General features: G+C 42.4%; 1 protein-coding gene across 6 annotated transcripts; it reads right to left on the minus strand.

Annotated features, from left to right (window-relative positions):
• Nucleotides 1-473: 473 nt before the first annotated feature.
• On the minus strand, nt 474-24,320 carry IL20RB (interleukin 20 receptor subunit beta). 6 transcript variants are annotated; one of them, XR_012788001.1, is made up of 9 exons: nt 24,099-24,314; nt 20,683-20,868; nt 18,479-18,605; nt 12,857-13,047; nt 9,126-9,250; nt 7,749-7,899; nt 4,130-4,287; nt 2,513-2,802; nt 474-1,450 (listed from the first exon to the last, which is right to left on the minus strand). XR_012788001.1 is itself a non-coding variant. In XM_075570308.1 (8 exons), the coding sequence occupies exons 2-8, from the start codon at nt 20,777-20,779 to the stop codon at nt 2,704-2,706; spliced, it is 948 nt and encodes a 315-aa protein (XP_075426423.1). In that variant the 5' UTR covers nt 20,780-20,868; nt 24,099-24,314; the 3' UTR covers nt 474-2,703. The 6 variants fall into 6 exon arrangements, 5 of the variants coding, with proteins under 5 accessions (XP_075426423.1, XP_075426424.1, XP_075426425.1 ...); XM_075570308.1 differs by having other exon boundaries at nt 474-2,802; XM_075570309.1 differs by having other exon boundaries at nt 474-2,802; nt 4,142-4,287; nt 24,099-24,313.
• Nucleotides 24,321-25,844: the final 1,524 nt, after the last annotated feature.

A 25,844-nucleotide genomic window follows, 5' to 3' on the forward strand; every position in this document is an offset into this window, starting at 1 on the left:
GAGGGGAGGAGGGGGCAAAATGAGGGTAGGAGGGGGCAAAAAGAGGGGAGGTGGGGTCAGAAAGAGAAGAGGGGAGGAGGGGGCAGAAAGAGAAGATGGGAGGAGGGGGCAGAAAGCGGAGAGGGGAGGTTGGGGCAGAAAGAGAAGAGGGGAGGTTGGGGCAGAAAGAGGAGAGTGGAGGATGGGGCAGAAAGAGAAGAGGTGTAACTATGTAGTTTGATGTTATACACAGAGGTCTTGCAGCAGCACACTTTCAGCTCTTGTTTTCTTTGTGTCATACTGAACATATTGTATGTAAGCAACATTATCTTCTTGTCACTGTCTTCAGTCCTAGTATGCGGACGCCAGGCTCAAAAGGGCAGAGCTCCGAAAATATACCGTCTATAAAGCACTCAGTGAGATCTTGCCTAAAAGGGGAAAGCGGATCAGATTTTTTTTTGTGAAAATACTTTATTAAATATATAAATCTTTACAGCATGAACATATTCAGCGATACGTTTAAAAAAAACTGCGACAAAGAAAACGGCGCAATATATATCTTTATACATTTGTTCTTGAACAAGTATTACACAGCTTAATCTTTATTGTTACACAGAAAAACACATGGGGGCAAGAAGGGTTATTCAGTACTCCTCCTCAGGACCATCTCTAAGGCCTCGTTTACAGTAGAAAAAGTAGATAAGAAAACAGAGCACGACTTCCAAGCAGACGAGTGAATGAGGTCAAGTAGAGAGCGTACCATGGGAGAAAAAGTAACACATTTATTGGATCTGTTTAAAAAAGCTGCATTATAGGGTAGAAAGACCCCCGCCTACGCGTTTCGAGCAAGGCTCTTTATCAAGGTGAATGAAGGTAGTACTCACCAGGGTGTATAAATACCGGCAGTGCGTGCGGCGGTATCCAATCCTGTCCGCTGTGACGCGGTGATAGTGTCAGCGCGCACGGACGGAATATTCAAAATAACAAAACTTTATTGACAGAAATATACAAAACATTGACACTCTGGATGAGAAAGTGCTTGTTTAAGACTAAAAATTAAAAGACATGTCAAAACATACAGTAAATAAAATAATTTAGCATGCATTCAAGCCAATAAGTATTGATAGTAAACACTTACAGTATACAAGCAATTCTCTGACAAGGCTTTGAATTGTTTTCGTGCAAAAAGGCAACAGCATGTAACTATAAACTCAGAGGAAAGGGATGTAAATATGCTTGTATTCCTGACGTTTCAGGAAGCGGACGGGATTGGAGGCCGCAGCGCGCAATGCCGGTATTTTTACACTATCTTCATTCACCTTGATGAAACCAATTTGTCAAATCTGTCGCGCGCCTGGACGTGAATTTCGTTTGTGTGGCTACTCGCACTGTGCACCTTCATCGCTCGGCATATGTTTGTTCCGGCTGCGCGCGGAATCCTGCGCACGTGCGCCGCCATTAAAAGCACGGCCTAATGGGATAGAAAGCCGCTTCAGATAATGCAGCAGATATTTAGAGCAGCTACAAGAAGAAATAACAGGGACATCTTAAATAAATTAACCAGGTACACAAAGCATTTATGGTGAATAAAAGTAGTAACAAAAATCCTAAACAATACTGGACAGTAATGATAAAGAGCTCTTATGTTGCGTTCCTTCCTCCATTGTCATTTATTCCCCCTTCCAGCCTCACTGGGACTCGAGCCGAGCAGCCCACCAGCAAGCCACGAGGAGTCTGGCGTCGGCATGCACCATGTGACCTTGGAACTGCCAGAGAAATCCTGTGCCGCACAAAGTAGTGAGCTCCACACACCAATCACGCCTCCGCTGGAGAGCTGTGTGGTTACGGTCTACCTCCCGGGACATTGGCCAAGACAAAAAACCACCAGGGCACACAATCACATTTCGGGACTGTCCCGGCCAATTCGATACCGTTGGCAACTATGGGCTGTTGAAGAGAACAACTTTTCGCTTAGGAGAAAGGAGGGAGAAGGAGAGGGGTCAATGAGGTAGGGAGAGAAGGGAGAGGTAGAGGGTCCTATTTTATATTGTACCCATTGACTTATATACCTTTCAAAACACTCAATGCAACATATGGAGGCCTACCTGTGAACACACAGTAGATACCTGGGAAATAAGCTAATATAAATATGCAAAAAGTATATCCAAATAAATTCAATTACTCTCTCGGTAGATTAATCCTTAAGGAACTCCTGCAGTTTATACACAAGGGAATACTGTCCTGCACTGCCCTCTTGCAGCCGCTTTTAATAACTACAATTGTTTTATAACATTTTATTGCAATTGGGGTGAATCTGCAATATAGATGGTGACCTCAAAATACTCATAATTCTTCTTTCACTGAATCCACTGTGCCCTCTTTCCACTACCTGTCATCTCTCTTTCTTCTCTTCTCTCTCTGTCCCAATTCTTCTATATTACTAAAGTCATAGTAACATAATCACAAGTCAATTAAACATATATACAAAAAGAAAAAAAAAGACTAATTTAAGCGATAAAAATAGAAACATTACCCAAAAAAGGGCATATCCAAAGACATGTGAGTGTATAGTCCGGCAGAGATCTTGGAAACCAATGTGAAAAGTGAGGTTGACTTCAAGTCATCGGATGCTTCAGTTCCCGAGTCTTTGAGACGGTGTACTTTTAGACTATATCTCTTTTTGGGTTGATGTTCCATTATATGAGACTGGACTTGGTTGATTGCTCACGTGCAGCCTCTGGGCTCAACGCTTAGGATCTCCTCACAGTTTTCTACCCCTGAGTAATTTCTACTGATCGTCTTCCGGGAAGAGTAGGTTTCCTTCTATCATGGAAACAAAGAAGAGTTTAGAAAAACACAGATCTTCCAGCAGTGGAGTGGCTCGAATTAGTTACATACATCTGCATGCTCCCTGCTACTCCATTGTGGACATGGCTGGGTTATGAAGTGTTTGGCACAATAGGTGAGAATGTGATGTGCACTGGGTTTACAATACAAACTGTTTTGTTTAGTGTGGGTTTTACCAGAGACAACAGGGATTCATGGTTGTTATGAAAGTAGCCACACCTTTGTAGAGGCAGACAACACCCTTTTCACACCGTGTGTGTGTGACTGTGCGTGTATGTATGTATGCATACATACATACATACTGTTGTGTGAAAAAGAAAGTACACCCTCTTTGAATTCTATGGTTTTACATATCGGGACATAATAACAATCATCTGTTCCTTAGCAGGTCTTAAAATGAGGTAAATACAACCTCAGATGAACAACACATGACATATTACACCGTGTCATGATTTATTTAACAAAAATAAAGCCAAAATGGGCCTGACTGGTAAGAGTCTTTTGGAGGTAAGTGGCCCCTCCTCCCAGAGCTCACCCCTCCCCACCTTTTTAACTTGAGAGGTTCTGGCATTTTGCATTTTTCTGAATGGACAGGACTCACTGTGGTTGCTACCCCTCATACAGAGGTAAAAGGAAGGGTTCACAGTGTAGTGTTAGGACCTGCAAATTTAGTTATACCTTGACGTTGGTATGCAGGCTTATGATGCTTGGGCCAAAGGGTTTAACTAAATAACCAAGTAAATATTATTATTATTATTATTATTGAAGTATTTAAACTTTATACTTATTACTCTATATGTTTTGTCAATTGGATGTTGCATTGGGCGCCCCTGTCTTTTGTTTGTATACATTGGCCACGCTCAGTAGCACTCTTTTTGATAGATATATATATATATATATATATATATATATATATATATATATATATATATATATATATATTGGGTGTTGGAGTTAGAGCGTGCTGGGAATGTGTGTTAGGACCTGCATTAATTGGTTATACCTTGACGTTGGTATGCAGGCTTATAACAATTTGGCCACAAAGGGTTTAACTAAATAACCAAGAAAATATTATTATTATTGAAGTATTTAAACTTCATACTTATTACTCTATATGTTTTGTCAATTAGATGTAGCATTGGGCGCCCCTGTCTTTTGTTTATATATATACACACACATATACACGTCTTATATGTAGATTTGTGTGTGCGTGTGTGTATTTAGAATACTGTAGTTAGATATTTATTTATAACTGAGACAGATAATTATATATACAGAGAGACAGAGAGATGTGGATACAGACTTCAGCTATTACCAAAATGTCTGGAATGTCCACATCCGGGCAGCAGGAATATTGCAGCAGGCGGAACCCGTTCCAGGCTAATAATGGCAGCAGCACAAGCCCGGCGATTACCCCAATAAAGGCAACGAAGCCAGTAGCTAAAGGCGAGAGTCTGCCTGCTAGAGATAAAGACATTGGAAGGAGTTTTACTGGAACTGAAAAAAAAAATATATATATATACACACACACACACACACACACACACACACACACACACACACACACACATATATATGCAAATATAACTGTATGCTCATCTGCATGTCTCAGGCAGGTCTGCAACCCTGCCTTTCCCCATTATCACCCAGCATACAGCACTTCCACTGCAGCAAGGGATTCTGGGAAATGACATGCAAATGAGCACACAGTGTCACTTTTTGCCTCAATAACCATTTTTAACATGGTTCCCTATAGGCTTAAGCTTGCTGCATGGTCACAGCTTTGAGCACAGCCAGGGTTAAGGTGCATACCCAGAAAACCACCCACAGACAGCTGTTTCGACCTTGATGGGTCTCATCAGTGTGGGGTTGGATTTACTGGGAATGCAAGAGAGGCTATGGGATAGGCTAAACCATAATACTGAGTTAAGTTATGGTGAGTAAAAAAAGGGACAAAAACCCTCCACAGGAAAGCAAATATGCAAATATAGCTGTATGCTCATCTGCATACAGCTATATTTGCATATTTGCTTTCCTGTGGAGGGTTTTTGTCACTTTTTTTACTCACCATAACTTAACTCAGTATTATGGTATATATATATATATATATATAGTATATGGAACTCTGTATATTTGCGCCTGGGGCAAGTTCCACCAACTGCCCCCTCCCCCACCTAATTTATAGAATTCCATCTCTCCTCCCCACTCTCCCTCCTATCTCCCTACCCCCCATTTTCCACTCCCTCCCACCCCCCCTTCATCTCTCTCCCCTTGGGACTGAATATATACTTACACACAAATATACACATACACACATCAGCGTGGAGTGTACTAGTGCGCCTGCATGTGGAGCGGGTGAAGTTCTCAAAATGTTATTGAGTCCCTTGCCTATATTCTTTTTAAACATTGCGAGTGGTAGTGATTCATGCACTTTGGCATTTATTAAAATTGTTTGACAATATTACGCTATGGGAGCCGCGTTGTCTTCTTTTTGTTCTCTACACATATAATATATACGCCAGAATGTAGAGGCACGCCACGTTATAGACGTTTGGACTGACGATGGAGCCTTTATCAAGACATCTTCAGAAAGGCTCCATAGTGAGCTGGAAATGTCGATATGTTTAAATAATGGTTTTGTATTACAAGACCTGGTGTGCCTGCTTTATATTATATTATATATATATATATATATATAGAAAAGAAAAGATCTTTTTGTTCACAGACGCACCAGATTCAACCTCACCCACCCAGCGTACATCTGCGTTGCTCCAAAGGCGCACAGCCTGATGAGGGCCCCCCAAGAACTGCTCCCGTCTGCACAGGACCAGCGTGCTAAGGGTTAACATGTGCTTGTTCTTTGTGGAATTGGCAACCCCACCCACTGGAATGTTAATGAGCCAAGGGGACAAAGAAAAGATCTTTTTGTTCACAGACGCACCAGATTCAACCTCACCCACCCAGCGTACATCTGCGTTGCTCCAAAGGCGCACAGCCTTTGGCGCAGCCGAAGGGCAGCCAAAGGGCGTGAGCCGTTTGCTGCCGTTCGCTGATGTTAGTTGATGTTAAAGTGATGTTGAAGCTGCTCTATTTCTATCTGAAACACATAAGCCCTTTATCCCCTGTACCCAATTTTCCAACTTTATCTGTCCATGAAATGTCTATGAATTACCTGTATAACCCTGTTCTTTTATCGTAACCATGTATTTTTTATAACTCTGTGCCCAGGACATACTTGAAAACGAGAGGTATCTCTCAATGTATTACTTCCTGCTAAAACATTTTTATAAATAAAAAAATAAAAAACAAAGAGCGGCATAATAAGTATTCTCAGCTCATATACATTCATTGCAACTGATGAGTGAAATGTCCTGATAGGGATAACCCCACACTTTTTGTGGCAATGATGAAAAATTAACAAAGTCACAAAAAGTATTACCAATGTCCAAGGTAGAGCAGCAATACAGCGTCAGATTAACAACCACTAACGCGTTTCGCCCTTGCGGGCTTCTCCCCAGGGTGGTAAAGTAACTTAAGAACAGCTCTGTCTTTAAAGGGCTCCAAAACGTGACGTCACTTTCGCGCCGAAAATTGTCTCCAATCACCGTGTGAGACACATAGTTGTGCATGCTCAGATGGAATGGCGCATCACTCGTAAGTAACGCCGCTCAGCTGGGAAATCCTGCTATCAATACAGCTATGCTCATTACAAGCATTGATGTTCCGACGTCACAGTGACATGCGCTCTTCCATATTCCACCCGCAGACTTTTTTTGAAGAAAATGGTCTTTTAGTTTAACTCTTTGGCCAAAGTGTCGTAAGCCCTTGAGCCCCTCAATGGATGTAGCACTGGGCTGTCTGTGTTTCATGTTCTGTCTCTGATTTTAAATGACTACAAGCCGGCATGACATCATGACCAGTAGCAAATTTCCCATTAGGCCGGATAGGGCCAGGCATAGGACGGCTAAATTTTGACGCGGCAAACATTTCCACCCCCATACAGAGAGGCCGCGCTCTCTGGCCTACCTGATGGGAAGTTCTTTATCTGCTGCCACCTCCGCCTTCCTGTTGCCTTCGCCTTCTTTTGGCAGCATCAAATGACGCTGCAACATCACACGATGACTCATTGCCATGGCAATGCGAATTTGCAACGTCAAATTACCTCATAATGCTGTGTTGCTGTGGCAACGAGACGTTGTGCGAAGTAATGAGCACTCAGAATATCCCTATAAAATATACCAAACTTTAATGAGATCATTTATAACATGTTAAAACATATTAAAACCAAAAGGGGCGGGACCCTGAATAAACAGAAGTGCATACAATCCACAATGACTGGATGGACTGACTACACCTGCACACTAAATACACGCTAATGCAAATGAAGAGTGTGAGGTGCACACCTAAGGAAAAAATATTTTCCCAGGTCAGCAAGACCGGCCGGTCATGTGTATACTGGAAGACCTAAGGATTACACGGATCATAATGCTGGCTACATAACACATTTACACCACACATGCAACAATAAAGTGTAACTGAGGTAAGACAGCCACAGCTTGTGGATTGTATGCACTTCTGTTTATTCAGGGTCCCGCCCCTTTTGGTTTTAATATGTTTTAACTTGTTATAATTGATCACATTAAAGTTTGGTATATTTTCTAGGGATATTCTGTGTGCTCATTATTGAGACTTTTTTTGTCTTGTTTGTGTTATATATATACATATAAAAATATATACATAAGAAAGAGAATATATATATACACATACACACAATTATATATCTATATATATCTCTATATATACACACATAATACACACACATATATATATATATACATGCACACAAACATACATACATATATATATACACACATACAAATATATATACTGTATTTATATATACCCAAACCCTTAATTCTTACCTCCAACTGTAACACACACAGGAGAGCTGACACTACTGTTCCTGAAGATGGGTTTTGCGTATGCAATAGCTTGTGCACAATACTCGCTCCCTCCTTCCACAGCACCCAGGTAAGTGGCTGTGGCACTTCTCGTCATCTTCATGCTGTGCACCTACAAATAAAGGCTTGGCTAAATATTCATAGTTTGTACTCTTTGCAGCTCATAGTACACTGGGCATTATAATGTTATCGAGTCAATTTTTTTAACCTGAGCGCAGTATAATGACATATATATATAGACATGTGATAACCAGGGGGATCCCCCTGGTTATCACATGTCTATATGCTTCATATGGGACAAGCATCTGCCTTCTAACAAACGTGAGTGCAAACCTCCATACCAATGACTATATATATATATATATATACATACACACACATCAAATCTTTACCATGCAATGAGTATAACAGTAATATCCCTGCATCCCTCTGCTCCCACTCATAAGGCAAAAAGAACACTTAATCAAGACAGTTTTCCCCTTAATTATGAAAGACAGTAAGTATAAAATATTTTACCAGGGAAAATACATTGCGAGTTACCTCTTGTTTTCAAGTATGTCCTGGAAAGGAGTAAATATTAATAATTCAGTTAAATTATCCCAAGTAATAGACTTCGTGGTTTTCCTCTGTGTGCCGACATGTTCAGTGTTCTGCGTCTCTCTGCTGTCACCTCCTGTGATCTCATTTATGGCTTTGCCGGGGACAGGGACCATTTGGTGATAACAGGAGGGGGTGTTTGAAAAGAGTGGGATTTTAATATGAAGTTTTCATTTCAGATTGATTTTCTTTAGCAGTGATGTGTCCCCAGTGTTAGAAGCCTCTCTGCTGCCCAATCATTTAGTGACATTTTATCTTCCGGACTTCTGGTCATTTATAGAGAGTTTAAAGTTATGTGACATCACAATGATGTCTATGACATGTGGAACATCCTGTACCAAAAGTGACATCAAAGAGGCAAATCTTTGTTTTATATATTAATAACAAAACAGTAAGCATTTTTTTCAAGAAGAACAATAAAATTAAATATTTTAAAGAAGCCACAATCTACAGACCAGAGTGTTGATTATAAAGTTAATTCTTGGCATTGCATGCTCCTGCTGAACTCTATCCAACTGTACTAGCCACAGAGACTGGTTTTCCACGCCAAGTACTTTTCTATTGGCGTTTAATAAGGGTTAGAGTGCACAAGGAGGGAAAATTAAAGACTCCAGCTGCTGGAGAGCCAATGACGACGATTTGAAGTTATCAAGAGGCATTAGCCAATTAGAGGAGTGAAGTCCTACTCAGCCCTGTGTGTTCAATGAATTCTTACACCTCCATCTCTCAAGGCACACTCACCACGTCGTCCTGCCCTTTCCTCCAGCAAAACAAAAAGAACAGGAATGATGGCCCAAAGTCTTCAATGTCCACTGTTATGTGGAGTCCTCTGACTTGGAGAGATATCACAGGAGGAGTGAGGATAGCTGTGGACACAACATCATGAGTTAGAGGTAAAGATCACTGAAAAGCCACCAGAAAAGCATTCTGGTTGCAAATCTGATACAGAAGCCACAGTTATACAGTATATAAGAAAGTGATACCATAGTAAGAGATGGGGGAGAACTTACCTGACACCCAAAATAAAATGGGATGCAGAAAAGTTCATGTCTGTGGGCATCAGTTTTGTTCCTTTTCAAACATTCTCAGTTTTGGCAAAACAGAAAACTACATATGGATTATTTCACAGTAGAAGTGAATCCAAATAAAGATATAACGAAACGTATATATATATTAATATACACATACAGTGCACATACACACATACCTACAGTGGCGAGAAAATGTTTGTGAACCACAATGATAATTATGGAAAGTCCATAGTTTTTCCATGATAACCCTCAAATCAAAACCAGTCTTTTCTTAAATATTCAACAGGGTTTATATTAACCAATTCCATATCTTTTGAAACAAAATGATGTTTGAATTATACAAACAATAAGTAACGGTATGTGAAAAAGTGAAACCTTGGTTTTATCAGCTAAATTAAAGGGATAATTAGAATCAGGTGTTTAAAATAATTAGGTAGATCTTCAGGTGTAGGTAAAGATCAGAAACTTTGTGAGTTTGGTCTTCACCATACCAGCAGAAAAGCAGTTATTGAAAGGGTTACAGAACCATTTCTAGGGATTTGTGGTGCCACAAATCTGCTGTCAGACAAATAGAGAATGTTCAAGACCACAGTTATTCTAACCAGGAGCAATCGTCCTACCAAAATCTCTCCAAGGAAAAAACGGCAAATCATCCAGCAAGTCACAAAGAACCCCCGCGTAACATCCAAGGATCTGCAGACACTCTCGCCTTGGCTTATGTGGGTGTTCATGACTCAACTATCAGAAAAGACTGGAGGAAACCACTGCTCTATAAAAAGAACATTGCTGCCATCTGAAGTTCGACAAAGAGCATACAGATGATCCACAAGACATCAGGAACAATGTTCTCTATACAGACGAGTCAAAGGTAAAACTTTTTTTAACTCAATCTGAAATGTTATGTTTGGCGAAAACCAAACACTGCGTTCGAACAGAAGAACTTCCTCTCAACCGTCAAGCATGGTGGTGGGAGTGTGATGGTTTGGGGCTGCTTTGCAGCCTCAGGACCTGGACGGCTTGCCATCATTGAAACAACCATGAATTCTGCATTGTATCAGAAGATTCTAGAGGAGAATGTCAAGCTATCCGTCTATGAGCTGAAGCTGAAGTGAAAGTGGGTCATGAAGCAAGACAAAGATCCAAAACATACAAGCAGAACTACAAAAGAATGGCTGCTGAAGAAGAAATTATGTGTTTTAGAATGGTCTAGTCAAAGTCCTGATGTAAACCCCATTGAAATGTTGTGGCAGGACCTGAAGCGAGCTGTCCATTCAAGGAAGCCCCCAAATGTCACTGAGTTGAAGTACAGCTCAACCCCCTTAGAACGCTGTGCTTGGGGTCCAAAGAATCACATCGCGTTATAAGCGGATCGCAGTAGAAATAAAGTACAATTGTATGCATTGTACAACAAAGTATTTAATACACCAATAATCGTGTTGTAAAGTATTCATACATACGACAATTGGGAGCCGCGCGTGCATCGCGTTATAAGCGGATCCGCGTTGTAGCGGGGTTGAGCTGCAGTCCTGTAACGTGGAATGGGCACAAATTCCTCCAAACTGATGTGAGAGTCTAACCAGCAGTTACAGGAAACGTTAGTTGACGTTATTGCTGCTCAAGGGGGCGCCACCATGTACTGAATCTAAAGGTTCACATACTTTTTCACACATATATACTGAATATTTAATCATTTGTGGATAAATAACTGTTGAAAAAGTATCATGTTTTTGTGTCATTTGTTTGATCAGATTATCTTTATCTATTATTAAGACTTGGATTAAGATCTCATAACATTTTTGGTTTGAAATATGTGAAAATCCTAAATGGTTCACACACTATTTCTCAACACTGTACATACATACATACGTACGTACGTGCGTGCGTGCGTGCGTGCATAATATATATATGTGTGTTTGTGTGTATATATTATCTGTATATATACACATATGAGGGAGAGATACCAAATACATGAGACAGCACCTATACAAATTTAGCTGGTAGAGAAGGAGTTCAAGTAAAAATATCCACCCATATTTGTTAAACTCACTAGGCAGGTTTAGACAAGAGTGCAGTGAAATAATATTGTGTGCATGGTTTCTGCAATGTTCTCCTCTGAGACAATAACTGAGGGTTTAGTTTGTATGTTAGACTCTGCCAAGCTACAAGGAGCCTGCTCTACTAACACAGAAATGGTACTAAACCAGTGGCAGGATACAGGATATACTTATAAAAGCCCATTGCCATTAACCATTTCACTGTCAGAAAGGGTTAAGATTTACTGAGGCAGTAAAACACATACATGGGAGAAGTGGGAGAGTTGAGGCGGGAAAGGGTGACACAGGGAAAGAGAGTGACATGGGGAGGGGATTGGTGATGGGAAGAGAGTGATATTGGAGGAGGAAGAGAGTGACATTGGGGGAGGAAGAGTGACATTGGGGGAGGAAGAGAGTGACATTGGGGGAGGAAGAGAGTGATATTGGGGGGAAGAGTGTCATTGGGGGAGAAAGAGGCATGGAGGGGGGAGAGGGTGACGGGGAGGAGGGAGTGACAAAGGGGAGACAGAGTGACATATTGGGGGAAGAGAGAGTGACATATTGGGGGGAGGAGAATGGCATGGGGGAAGCTATAGTGATATGGGGGTGAAGAGAGTGACATGGGAGATTGTGGTGGCAGGGGGAGAGAGTGGTATGGCAAGAGTGAAGTGGGGGAGTGTCATGGAGAATGGAGTGGTGATATTAGGGAAGGAGTGGGTTGGATGCCATGGGGGAGAGTGACATATGGTTTAGTTGGTAACAAGGGGGAAGAAGTGGGTTAATGAAGGGGGGGGCTCTGAAAGCTTTGTACATATAAAACAGAGTGCTGGGAGCTTTGGAAAACTCTGTACCATATTACAGCTATGATGATTTCTCCTGTTGGTCCATTAAAATATATCACATCCTACAACAAACCTCTACTGCTATCCTTAGGGTTCCTTGACTTTTAAAACCAACAAGGGCCATATTTAATAAGCAGTGCTACTCCATAAGAGAACTTCCAGAACAGGAAGACCCCATTACACTACATGAATCATAAGATGTCTTCCATCACAGAATGTGTCTTATGGCCAAGCACCGCTTATCAAGCAGGGCCCTAAAACAGAGATTTGCTGTGATTCTCCCCAGGAATTAACAGAAAATGGAAAACTCACTACACTTTCTTAGGGGCTTACCCGAAGAGGCTGATTATACCACGATCGTCCGAAAACTCCCGTTCAAGTCATTTGTCTTCTGTCCATTGTACCACCCCCTTTGTATTTCAAATCCAATTTAACTCCAGCCCCAAGTGAGGTTTATCTGTCTATACCAATGTGACCTTATGTAACCATCTCTTTGGGCTTTCCTGATATTTTAGTGTATAATTAAGAAGAGCCTAGCAGATAGAGGCAGGAGAGCAGGTCCTTACTTGTTGTTCTGTTGAAAGGCGGGTAGAGATTGGCCCAGTGTGATGTCTGGTTTCCCTGCTCTGCACGTACCCGCAGGTTGTAGAAGACATTGGAGGAGATGTCTTCTGTGACGTTGCACCGGTTAGAAGAGATAGACGGGCATTCTTCAGCCTCACTCCAACTCTGGTTTTTGTATTTGCGCTCAAACTCCCTGAGAAGACAATGCAAAGGTTCACACTCCTGTTTTAGAAAATTCACAAATTTCAAAGTATTCTGCATCTTTTTAAAAACAGACCACGAATAACAACTTCTCCCAAAACAGAAATATCTCAGACTCATCTTTTTTTAATCCACCCTTAGCGTATGGGAACAGGAGGTCGCCCGCAGCTGAACATCGCTTTTTATATCTCCGGGGGTTCCCAAGACACATCCCAGTGAAGTTGCACCAGGTTCATAACTCCCTCCAGGTGATACAAAATGGCTGACAAATCTCAGCTCAGGAGGAAGCCGCAACATTATTGGTAATCCCCAGAAATTAATACTGGTAATTTCACATGTAAGTATCTCAGAGCCTGGGGGGTCCCCATAACTAAAAATAACAAGCTTCAACTCCAGAAAACCCCCAGTTCCAATCCTGTAAAGAAAAGGGTGTTAGTTATGGGGGAATGCTGTTTTAAGTTCTTTTATTTTTTTCCCCCACTTTTTCTTTATTGTTTTTTAAGGTTTACTTTAGTAGGAATTGTGGGGGAGGGGAGGTGGGGGAATACATATATACTGCTACACTTAAGTTGCACTAGATCTCAAAATGTAGTTACAGACAACTTAAGTATTGTCCGGTTAAAAGAAAAAAGCAGGGGGGGGGGGAGGGGGGTGCAGAGCACACGTGTTGTAAGTGAAACTTCTTTTCATTTTTGCACTTTAAAAAATATTTAATTCAATCACAAGCATACTAATCAAAATAAAATTTGAGTGTCAAAACGTAAGGAAGGGGCAGGGCTCAGTGGGTGCGGGGGGGTATTAGTAAGGGGGGGGGTATTAGTAAAGGGGGGGTTTCACCAAAGGGAGGGTTGAAGTAAAGGGGGTTAACAGAAAAAGGGGGGATATTAGTAAAGGGAGGCTAGTAGTAAGGGGATGTTGTATCTTATTCCTCGCGTGCAGTCTATGGGCGTGAGCATTGCCTTAAGGTTAGAGGAGCACAATTTTTTGCAGCTGCGCCCCCCTGCCTTCCCTCCACTGGTGCTCGCGCCCCCTCCCTTACATTGATGCGGCATCAAATGAAGTTGCGGGGTTATGTGACGTCATGTCACGTGACCCGCAGCGTCATTTGACGCGTGTGACGTCAAGTCACATGCCCCCACGGCGTCATTTGATGATGGACACGAGTGACGTGGGCAGAGTCAAGGTAAGTAATAGCGTTACAGAGGCCTTATGTGATCCCCCGGCATTTCATTTTAATGCCTCGGGGAACAGCACGGGGCCTCTGCAATGGCCTGCGCCCCCCCCAGAAACATCTCCCGCCCCCCCTGGGGTATGCCCCCCACTTTGCGCACCACTGCCTTAAGGCATTGTGATCGCGCCGCGCGTGCACTCCTGCCGACCATGGACACGGCCTAAGCCTGTGGCGCTTCAGCAGCCGAGGCGGAGCAGGCAGCGAGGTGTGCAGGATCCCCAGGGGAGCAGACAGAGGGGCAGTGACTGACTAGTCTTGCTTCCCAGGCCGTGGGGAGTAGAGGCTGGTGGAGAGCTGACTGGAGGCGCTGCTCAGAGCTGGTAGCTGATGCTCCATGCGCCCTCCTTACTACAACCTCCACGAGCGGTGTCTCAGAGAATATGACTGGTACGCATGCGCACGCAGCGTTAATTATTTGTGCAGGAGAATTGTGCACATGCGCAGTCACTCACTTGCATTATGAGTTCCGTTCTAATTTTCAGGGGTTTTTTCCTATCAGATTTTTTTAGGTTCCACCGCCACCAAAGAAGTTTCACTTCAAAAACTCACTGCTATATCAGTTCTTGTTCTGCACCTGATCTTGTTTAGTCAAACAGGGATAACCTGTTTTAGAGGGTTATCCCGGGTAGAATTCTACCATTGCTATAGGGTGACCATGGTTCCCAGATTCTATAGAATCTTGGGCGGGTGTCTTTGAGCATACTGATTAGCTTCGCCATTAGCATAATGTCCCAGGTTTTATTTTCCACCTTGTTCATGGAGGGTGCTTCTATTTGTCGCCGATCTTTGGCAGTCACACATTTTGTTGCTAAAAAGTATATGTAACATTAATGCATCTGTGTTTCTGTCTACGTTTTCAATGGGTGTAAATAGGAGATATACCCATGGGTCAAGTGAGATGTCTCTACCTGTAATGCTACTAAATTAACCTTTCTATCTTGTTCCACAGATTTTGTACTTTGGGACAGAACCACCAAATTTGGAGCAAGGTGCCTCTGTTTCCACATCTTCTCCAGCAGTCTGGTGTGCGGTCTGTGGAAATTATGTGGAGCGAGGTACCACCTATGAAGAACTTTAATATTCTCTTCCCTTACATCTGAATTAATAGAGGACATAGTGGCCCTTTCAAATATGTCCTCCCAGTACTCCCATTCTGTCTCTCCTCCCAGATCTCACTCCCACCGTGTCATAAATGAGTTTTTCCCCCAAGCAGTCCTGCTCCAGAAGTTGGCTCTAAAACAAAGAAACCGTCCCTTTGTGGTTCGTGACGTTGCAATAAAGTGAGTATTGAATAGTGTTAAAGGTCTGCTGGTTTCTTTTTCTTTATCTGGGTGTCTTAATTGCAGATATTGAAAGAAATGCTTGTGGGGAAGAAGTGATACTTCTCGTGGAAATCCTAAAAAAATCTCACTACTCTCCCTTTAAAGAAAGCTTTGCAACTAACTTCTGTATAATTGAGTGACGAGGCCTTTCCCTGGTTTATAAAGGCAGCACACCGAAAGCCTGTCTGTAGCTGATGAGTCCAGCAAGGAGCTAGTTAATTGCAGCTAGAGTCAATTAGCTAGTCTCCACCTGGCTCATCAAGCAGCTTTAAAAGGTGTGCTGTACAAACTGCAAGGGGTTCTCTAGCATAGGACTGTGCTGCCAGAGAGATCACGAGGACCAGATCTCTCTAGTATAGAAGGACTGTGCTGCCAGAGAGAGATCCGAGGGAACCAGACCCTCTATTCCAGGGTGCAGTGGAACCTGGAACCTGCTAAAGGGTGCACCCCATGGACACCAACCCAGACCCGGACCAATATAAAGAGCACCCTGCTTACAGGTAGCTATTTGGACTTTGGGGTCAGAGGTTGGTAAGAGGCCTAGCCTCCCAGCCCTGCAGATAGGGACTGGGAAACGTGGGTTAGCCCTTACAAAGGGCCTGTATTTTTTATTTTGAATGCTGACATGAGGCTGTACTGTTTAAAGCCTCGGGCTAAATAAAATCCAGTGTGTATTACGATGTCTCCCTGGTTATAACTCTTCACATGTCTCCTACAAATCGCATTTCTCCGGCGGGGAAATGCTCCTAGCTGCAGTTTGCAGCTCAAACTGCTGAGAATATTGGCAACAAATGATCACAAACAGGAAAGTAAGTTGGAAATATAAATCAAAGGATGCTCAGTATATTAAAACTAATTAAAAATGACAAGAGTTTAATTTGAAAAAAAAATGTAAGTACACTATTATCTAATACTACATAACTAGGGTTGCCAGGTGTCCGGTATTGAACCGGACAGCCCAGTATTTGGTTACTCTGTCCGGTAAAAAATTAAGAGATAATGTATGTGCCAGTATTACCTCTCTGGACTTAGTAACCAATCGTGGGATTTTCCCTGAGAAGGGATAGAGCAGGGCTGCTGCTGCTAGGGGGCTGGGCAGCTTCCTCTATCCTGATTGGCTGCATTACACACTACACGCTAGCCCTCTCAAAATACCTCAAACTTTCCCCAGCAGATATATTTCCAGCCGCCACATGTCTTTAAAAATAATATCATTAAACGTTAATGGTTTAAACAGCCCAAACAAAAGAAGGTTAGCGTTCTCTGACTTTAAAAGAATGAGGGGAGACGTGATCCTAGTCCAGGAAACACACCTGAAAAACTCAGCATTTCCAAATTATTTCAATGAACAATTTCAGCAATATTTTCACTCTTCAGCCCGGTCAGAAAGAGAGGGGTGGTGATTTCTTTCAACCGCAACACCCCATTTGTTCCCAATGTAATCAAAAAGCATAGAGAGGGTAGATTTCTAATACTAGTGGGTCACTGTTTGGCCAAACTCATACTAGCAAATATAAATATATATATATATATATATATATATATATATATATATATATATATATATAGGCACCCAATGAAAGAAGTGCTCAATTTCTAAATGGGTTCTTTAAAACACTCAATAACGTGGCCACGAGTAACATAATAATCGGAGGGGACCTTAACCTGGCTATAAATTCCTGGCTCCCCTCTCTCGAGACTCAACCAACCAAAGGAACGCTGGCAAAAAGTCTCTCCTGTCTGGTTTGAGAGCCTTGAAGCTAGTAGAGGCCTGGTGAGAAGACAACTCAAATGTGAAGGACTATACCTTCTACTCAGCCCCCCCCCCCATCTATCCTAATCAAGGATGGACTACATTTTCATCCCAGCCACCCTTCTAAGTAATGTTTCTATTCCAAAATACATAATATCTCCAGGTCAGACCATGTCCCGATTGAATTGATCTCATTCACCTAGATTTGCCCAAAAAGGGGAGCTAATTGGAGGCTTAACGAGGGCCTACTTAAAATCCCAGAAATATATTCTTAAGTGTCCTCAGAGTTAGGACATTTTTTCCACACCAATGTAGGGACAGTAGATTCACAAACAACACATTGGGGTGCCCACAAGGCAACAATCCAAGGTTATCTAATAAACTTAGCAGAAGCGGGGAAAAAGAAGGAAAAATCACTCCATAAAATAGACTCGCTCTCATATTGTCATAAAAGAAATAATTTGGCTTCTGCTCTCCAAAATTTAAACGACACCAAGGCAGAACTTAACCTCTGCCTGGTATCGCAAGCAGAACAGCCCTGAAATGGACTAAAAGATTATTTTTTGAGAAAGCTAAAAAGCCGGACTCGATGCTGGCAGCCAAATTGAGAAACAAAAAGTCTAGCTATAATATCCATTCCATTAGACAAAAGTCTGGCGCCATCGATTCTAAGACGCACCCTTGATTTAATTAAAAATGCAGCCGAACACACACTGATCCTTTGGGGACCGGCACTTGGAGGGAGGGGGGGTTTGATGGCGGAGTCGCGGGGCATGCAAGATTTTTCATGGGGGGCGCGTCGGTTGCAGAGGCCCCGTCGCTCTTCCCCCAAGGCATTTAATTTAATGCCGGGGGATCGCGTGAGGCCTCTGCAACTTCACTTACCTTATCTTATCTTCAGGGACGCATCGCCATGGCAACGTAGCGTCAAATGACGCCGCGGGAAGGACGCCGCATGAAAAAAAAGTAGAACAGGACATCTCCACATTTCGTTATGTCCCTTAACAGGAAGTTCCATGTATAATAGACATCAATATATTTTACATACAGTAAGTTTCAATGTTCCATAGATGACCAGAAGATACAACATAGCATTATCTTGCAGTATAGATATTACCCTTGAACCTGAATTGAGTAGGTCACATTTCCCCGGGCGGCTGACACAGGACTCCAGTACAGAAAGTGTTTCAGGTTGGTAGAAACCAAAGAAATGTTCTCAGGGGCGGGAAGCCCCCCAGCTTGTTCTAGGTGAAAAGAGAAAGAGGTGCACAAAGTAAGGCGGAGGTAGGAAGGGCTACAGAATATTGAAAAGGCAAAAGGAAGCGTAAAAACAAAACAGGTAAACATACAGAAACAGAGATAGATTGACAGACAGATACCCACATAGGTAGATAGACAGACAGACATATTGATAGATATACACAAACACAGGGACATGTACAGATGTAGCAAAGGTCATTGCACCAGTTAATAATGCAGAGTATCACCAATTTTCCATAGGATTGCATGACACTGATTCAAACGCTCAATATCACAGAATACCCCACCATTCCGCACCTGCACGTGCAATATTATTTGATACATCTGTATGTGCACACACACACACACATATATACAGTATAACAGAAGACAAACTATGCCAATGCTACATATAATGTGACAAATGATATAGTTAAATACTTTTCTGTTTTTCTTTTCATAAGTGAGGGTCATTTAGCTAATTTCTTTGGCCAAAGCATTTTAAGCTTGCAAACCCCGCCACGGTATCCCCTCTTTTGCAAGTCCTAACACTATTGTACCCGCAAAAATCTCTCCTAACCTTAATGGAGGGAGAGCTGTCTTAATAGACTGGTCATTCACAGGTGCTTAACATGAACTGCAAATTAAAAGTGGGCCAAAGAATGTAACTAAATGACACTCATTTATGAAAAGAAAAACAGATAAGTATCTAACTTTATAATTTGTCAGATTGGATGTAGCACTGAGGCTTTTGTATTTTGTTATATACAAGAGCTCACAATCCTAGTAGCACTTCTTTTGACAAAAATACATATGGTGTGGTAATTTTCTGCCCTGAGCTTGTAGGGATTGTGTGTGTTTATATATGCACACTAAATCCGTGCATGCTCTAACTCCAACAGCCACCACATCATATCATATATATTTGTGCCAAAAGGACTGCTACTGGGTGTGACCAAATGTATACAGCAAAATACAAAAATACCCAATTCTACCTATAAATGACCAAAAAATATACAGCTCAACCCTGTTATAGCGCGATCCGATTTTAACGCGGATAATTATTTTTTTTTTTACAGCACACAGCCAGCACACAGACAGCACACAGACAGCACACAGCCAGCACACAGCCAGCACACAGCCAGCACACAGCCACAGGCAGGCACAGGCAGGCACACAGACAGCACACAGACATAGGGCAGGCACACAGACAGGCACACAGCACCCCCCCCCCCTACCTCTGGTGGTGCTGCTGCTGGGGGGATCGTGTGGGGTTGCTGGGGGAAGTGCGGTGGCTGCTGGGGGATCGTGTGGGGCTGCCGGCGCCTCAGTCCGCCTCCTCCCCATCAAGTGCGCGGTGGCCATTTTAAAAAAAATTAGCGCGACCCCGGTTATAGCGCGGGTGGCCCCCGAGGACCGCGTTATAACGGGGTTGAGCTGTATAGCTAAATATTTATCTGTTTGTCTTCTCATAAGTAAGGGTCATTTAGTTAAACTCTTTGGCCAAAGCGTTATAAGCCTGCAGCCACAACATGGCGTGACCCCTTTGCAGGTCCTAACACTACCTGTGCAAATTCAACTTTATAAACGTTCGCTTTTCGGCGAATCTAAACAAAATGGGCTAATTGTTCAACATTCAAAAGTTTGATCTGTTACTACTACAGAAGAAGCTTTTCTCTTCCTTCATACGTTTTTCGGAAGTATTTGTTTACCATCTCAGCAGATACCCGAGACCCTGTTTTTCAGGTCTTGAAATCTCAGGAATGCAAAAAAAACGCAAAACAAGGTTTAAGTGAGACAAAAGCAAAAGAGGTCTCGTTGTGGGCAGATCAGGGCTTACAAAGCACTGCAGGCAGCAAAGGGGGATGTTATGTACTGTGTGGAGACTGAATGAAACCAGGGAGCAGGTCACATTCCATCTGTCCTACTAATGAGGCTTTTCCTCCATAGTGTAGTATTGTGCAACTACTGTAAACTAGCTCTGCCTGTTAAAACACCCACACAGTCACATGCAAAGTTACATAGTTACATAGTTACATAGTTACATAGTTACATAGTAGATGAGGATGAAAAAATACATACGTCCATCCCGGTGATGTTCAACAGGGGTTCCGCGGCCACCAGGGGGGTAGAGCAGGGACAACTCTCCCGGCTGTCCCAGACCCGGCGGCACCCCCATATAGCAGTGACCTGGCGGCTCCGGAGCTCAGCAGCAGCCGCCTTGTCACTGCTGTCTTTCCTCTCCCTGCTTCTGCTGTCAACTTCAGACTGACATGAGGGAGAGGAAGCATCAGCGCTAGAGCCGGCTCTCTTAAGGAGACAGTGTGTGTCTGTGTGTGTGTCAGTGTATGTATCTGTGGGGGGGGGGAGGGGGAGGGGAGAGTGTGTGTGTGTGTCTGTGTTGGGGAGGGGGAGAGAGTGTATGCCAGTGTGTGTGTGTGTGTGTAGAATGTGTGAGGGGGAGATTGTGTGTGTGTGTGTGTGTGTGTGTGTGTGTGTGTGTGTGTGTGTGTGTGTGTGTGTACGAGAAAGGGGGGTGAGGGAGAGGGGGAGAGTGAGTGTAAGGGACAAAGTGTGGGGGAGAGGGCGCATCCAGTTAAACCTTTGCTAAATTTAGATGGCAGATACTTTATCCTATATCCGTACTTACAGTATATGGATCAAAGACAAACAAAAAAGTGAAATTTCATCTAATGATATCTCATAAGGGAAAATAAATTCCTTCCCGGCTCCAAATATTGGCAATCAGATTACTCCCTGGATCAACATCCTTCCCATGTTTACTTATTTGGTATATCCCTGTATGCCCTATGCTTTCTATCTAAAAAAATAAAAAATAAACTGCTTCCAATGCGTTTTCCAAGAGAGCAAAGAATTTGCTATTTTGCACCATTGAAAAAATATGAGTTATTCACGTAAAGATGCAATCCCTGTAACTTTGCATTAAAACAACCTGACAATGTCTGCCTTAAACAAATGTAAATCGAGTTAAAGATAAACATTTGTTTATTTTGGTTTATTTGGAAGTAAAGAATATTAAGACTTTTCCTCTGGGTTTCTCAATGGGGGAGGGGGTTACTCATCAACCAAGTGCTTACTCAACCTCTAGCCCGACCTGCACCTGTTACAGTCAATAAAGATGAGGAGAGGGAGGTGAGGGAGGAGAGGGGCTTTGCCTGTACAAACTCCTGTTCGGCACACAGTGATATCACACAGAAAGGAGAACCCAGAGGAAAGCCAACCTCTCCCGAGTCTGCGCTCACCGAGTCTGTGCTCACTGTGTTTGCAAATGAATTTAAAAAAAAAACATTTACAAAATACTTATACTGGTGACTGCTTTGTGTCACTTTGTGTCACTTAGATTTAACCCCTTAAACATGTCTCTGCTGTTGGTTCTTTTTGGTTTTAGGGAGAACTGTACTTTAATACCTTTGATACGAAAGGGAATTGCATCAATTGATAGGCTAATGGGATTTCTTTGTTGAGGTGCCATGACCCTATTTACTGTTAAAGCCGCAGTCTACGCTGATCGCCTTTTGTTTTGCATTTGTTTTTTGCCCTTTCCGACGCCGTTTTTATTTTCTAAATTTGATGCTTCATTTAGAACAAGGGTCCGCAAACTAGGGGGGGGGGTGGCGTGTGATTTTCTGGGTGGGCACGGCGCTTACAGAGGCCCCGCCCTCTTCCCCAAAGCATTTTAATTAAATGCCAGGGGATCGCGCAAGGCCTCTGTAACTTCCTGATCTTCATCAGCTTCTGGCGACACGTTGCCATGGAAACGCAGGGTCACATCATGTCGTGACATCGGAAATGCTGCTGACAAGGTAAGTGGGGGGAGGGGCCGCAGACTAAAAAGTTTGCGCATCCCTGATTTAGAAGATATAGGTGTTTGAAATATTAAATGCCCGGGATATTAAAATAAAACTCTCCCCAGAGCCCAGTACTGTCACAAGGTTACCATGGATGAAGAAAATCATGGTTTTAACACACAAAAAATAAATAAATTTTAAAGAGAGCAGGACAAGGTCCGAGAAGAAGATATTAACATTACATGCGTTAAGCTTATATAGGATTCTGGGGGAAATGTAGCTTTAAAAGCAGCAATCCTATAAAATAGTAGCTGATCGCGTGGGTTGTGCTTTTAGGTGCCGCGGATAAAACATTTGATTTTAAAAAAAAAACACTTCCAGTGCAGATTGTTGCTGTAAATCAACAATAATTTAAAACGTTGTCACAAAGAATCAATGTTTTTTTTTTTTTTTTTTTTTTAGAATTTCTCGACATTTTAGGTACACAAAATAATGCTATCTTTATATAGTATCTCTGCACAAAAAAATATCCTTCCCCATATCGTACCTTCACCCTAGGCTTTAGTTAACAGTAATAATATGTTTTATACAGCACTGACAGTGTACACAGCGCTGCACATAGACTTTTGCAGGCAGGGAGTCCCTGCCCTGTTGAGCTGATAATCTAATACCTACGGAGTGAAGACAGGGTTTGCTATTCTCTTATATCTTTTATTTTATTACATAGGGCTGAGTGACGGGACGAAGGGACAGCGAGTCCTCTGAACGGCAATGTAACGGTTACGCAGGTGCCTGGGGCACAGGGAGACAAAGTGGCACGAGAAGAGTCACAAGGTCACATGAAGGTCACAAGAAGAGGTGACACTGGGAATCCACACCAGGTTAACCCACTTCAAAGGCTGTGACCTGACCACTAAACTACCGCTTATTGAAAAATATACGCCAACTAGTGCCAAAGTGGTCAATGGGAAAGTATGTCTGGAGTCAGTATTTCGGCTGTGTGTGGCCGTGGGAAAGTTATTTACATTTCCGGACCCTGTAGGGAGCCGATAGCAAGCCGCGATTTAATCTGATACAGATTCCTATTGGCCCGTGTGACGCGAGCGGTTTAAACCTCCATGAAGAATCAGCAGCGCGTACGGAGGCAATATCTCAGGAAGCAGGGGGTCCATCAGTGGAATTTATTTTTATTTCCATTTTTTTCTGGTGTAGCAGTCATATTTATTGTTGTTTTTGGTGTGTGTGTACACACACACACACACACACACACACACACACATATATATACAGTGTTCGACAAACCTATACATTTGCTCGCCCCGGGCGAGTAAATATTTGCCCAAGGAGCACACGTTTGGTACTAGGTGGCGAGTAGATTTTTTTGTGTGGCGAGTAGATTTTTTGGTGATTTGTCAACCACTGTGTGTGTATATATATATATATATATATATATATATATATATATATATATATATATATATATATATATATTTTAAACACGTATATACAAACATTAAACACCATCTTTTACTCTGAACACATTAACACCAGGTCAGCCATGCGACAATCCACTCTCAATTTTGTATTCCCATTCGCTGGCCTGTTGGCAACTTTGCTGTAACAGAGTAAGATCAGTAGAAAGACTATCCTTGATCAGGCAGTGCATTAAAAGGGTTAAACCATAGTTACCTGTAAGAGTCGCTGGGACACAAGCCAAGCAGAACAGCATCAGTCTGAGTAGCTTCCATAGGAGCATCCTTAAAGCCCTCTGTTCCCATTGATCAGGGTCTTCATGCTGGTTTTTGGTCCATGTTTAAGTGCTCGCATAATTGGATCATTACCAGCAGTGCACATACTGTACAGGAGCTGTCACTGCCCGCACACAGGTCTGAACGCGAATGATAATTAGGTGTTCTGTTCCTTACCCATAAACAGAGAGGAGTGGCTTTGTCAACGTCACACATAGCTAAACAATGACAACAGCTCATCCCACGTGGACTAAAAGTAGAAACTCAATATGTGATGGAAATGCATGGTAATAACGCAGATCCTAATGTATAGCTTGGTGGCAATGCTGATTCGAATCCCAGTGTCAGCTACTTTATTTGCTGGAGTTTTAGGCACAAACATTTTTAATTGTAACGAAATTAAACAATATTTGGGATCATTGAGATATTTATAGATTTTCTTTTATATGTTATGCTTAATTTAAATAAATTACATTTTTCGTAATGCTATTCTTTAATATAGTGTTATCTGCCCGTAATATTCTGTATTTGTGGAACAGAAAAACATGGCTGACCAGTGTGAAATCATTTTATTTGTAAGCTCCTTTTCTGCCTAATGTCAGGGGTGTCATTTTTTATATTTCTTTTACTTAAAGAAAAAAAAACGTGAATTCCTTTTCTGTATGTAACCCTCCCTGCTCGGCTTTTAAGAAGTTTAAATGCGCTGACTATAGATATGGCTTTGCTCAGTCTCTGTAACCTGGTCAGGGTGCTGGATCTGTGCAGTCTGGGTGTGTGTGCGTGTGGAATAAGGATGGGTGCCAGGAACTTTTGTAGTACAATGAACCTTTATTAACATCCGTTGATAAGGTTCTTCTCATCAGTCACATTGAGTATATTTGCAGGTTACTTCATATTGTTGAATTGCTTGTACTTATCTTCCGCTTTCCTAGGTATCCTCACTTTAACACCCCAGGGAGGTACTGACACAACTTGGTTTAGCTGACCCGTCCCAGTTCTGCATAGCGTCCGTTTTGCTCTTTCACTAAGGAGCATAAAGGTTCTGCATTCTAACTGCCACTTCTAGGAAGACTGGTATTGAGGCTGATATGAATCTGCTGGTTAGGCAGGTCCTGTTACAGATATTTTTCCAAGAGAGGAATTTCAGGATGTAAGATATATTCCTCCTCTGATGTGAACAACTGAATTCACCTTGGCCATTTCTACACGTGCCTACTTGAAGGGACCCTTGCTCTAACTTCCTTCTATAGACATAGGAACATATCGTCAATATACACAGTGAGGTTCCTCCAACTGTTGCTCCAACAGGAACCTGATTCTAGAACATTCTACCTGGGTATATATATAGCCTAGTGGTAACATCACCAAGACAAAATGGGCATGGCTTAGTTTTCACCAAATCCCTCTGTGTATGTAATGGGAGAGGGAAGTTACTCTGTGTGAGCCCGCACAGTTAACAGTCTTGGGCCCTTAAACCCTACACTGCCATAGTTGTACCCACAGGGTGGTTGGGGGTGGGGGGAGAGGGGGTACTACATATACAAAAGAGAGGAAATGAAGGCTTGTAAATAAAAAATAAATAAGTGGGGCACTAGATCGATAAAGAATGAAACCTGCTAGAAGCAAAAGAAAGCAACGCAACACACGTAGTGCAGTGTTCCAAACACTCTTAACAAGTGTCAGCATA

The sequence above is a fragment of the Ascaphus truei genome, chromosome 14, assembly GCF_040206685.1.
Source record: "Ascaphus truei isolate aAscTru1 chromosome 14, aAscTru1.hap1, whole genome shotgun sequence".
Taxonomy (NCBI): Eukaryota; Metazoa; Chordata; class Amphibia; order Anura; family Ascaphidae; genus Ascaphus; species Ascaphus truei.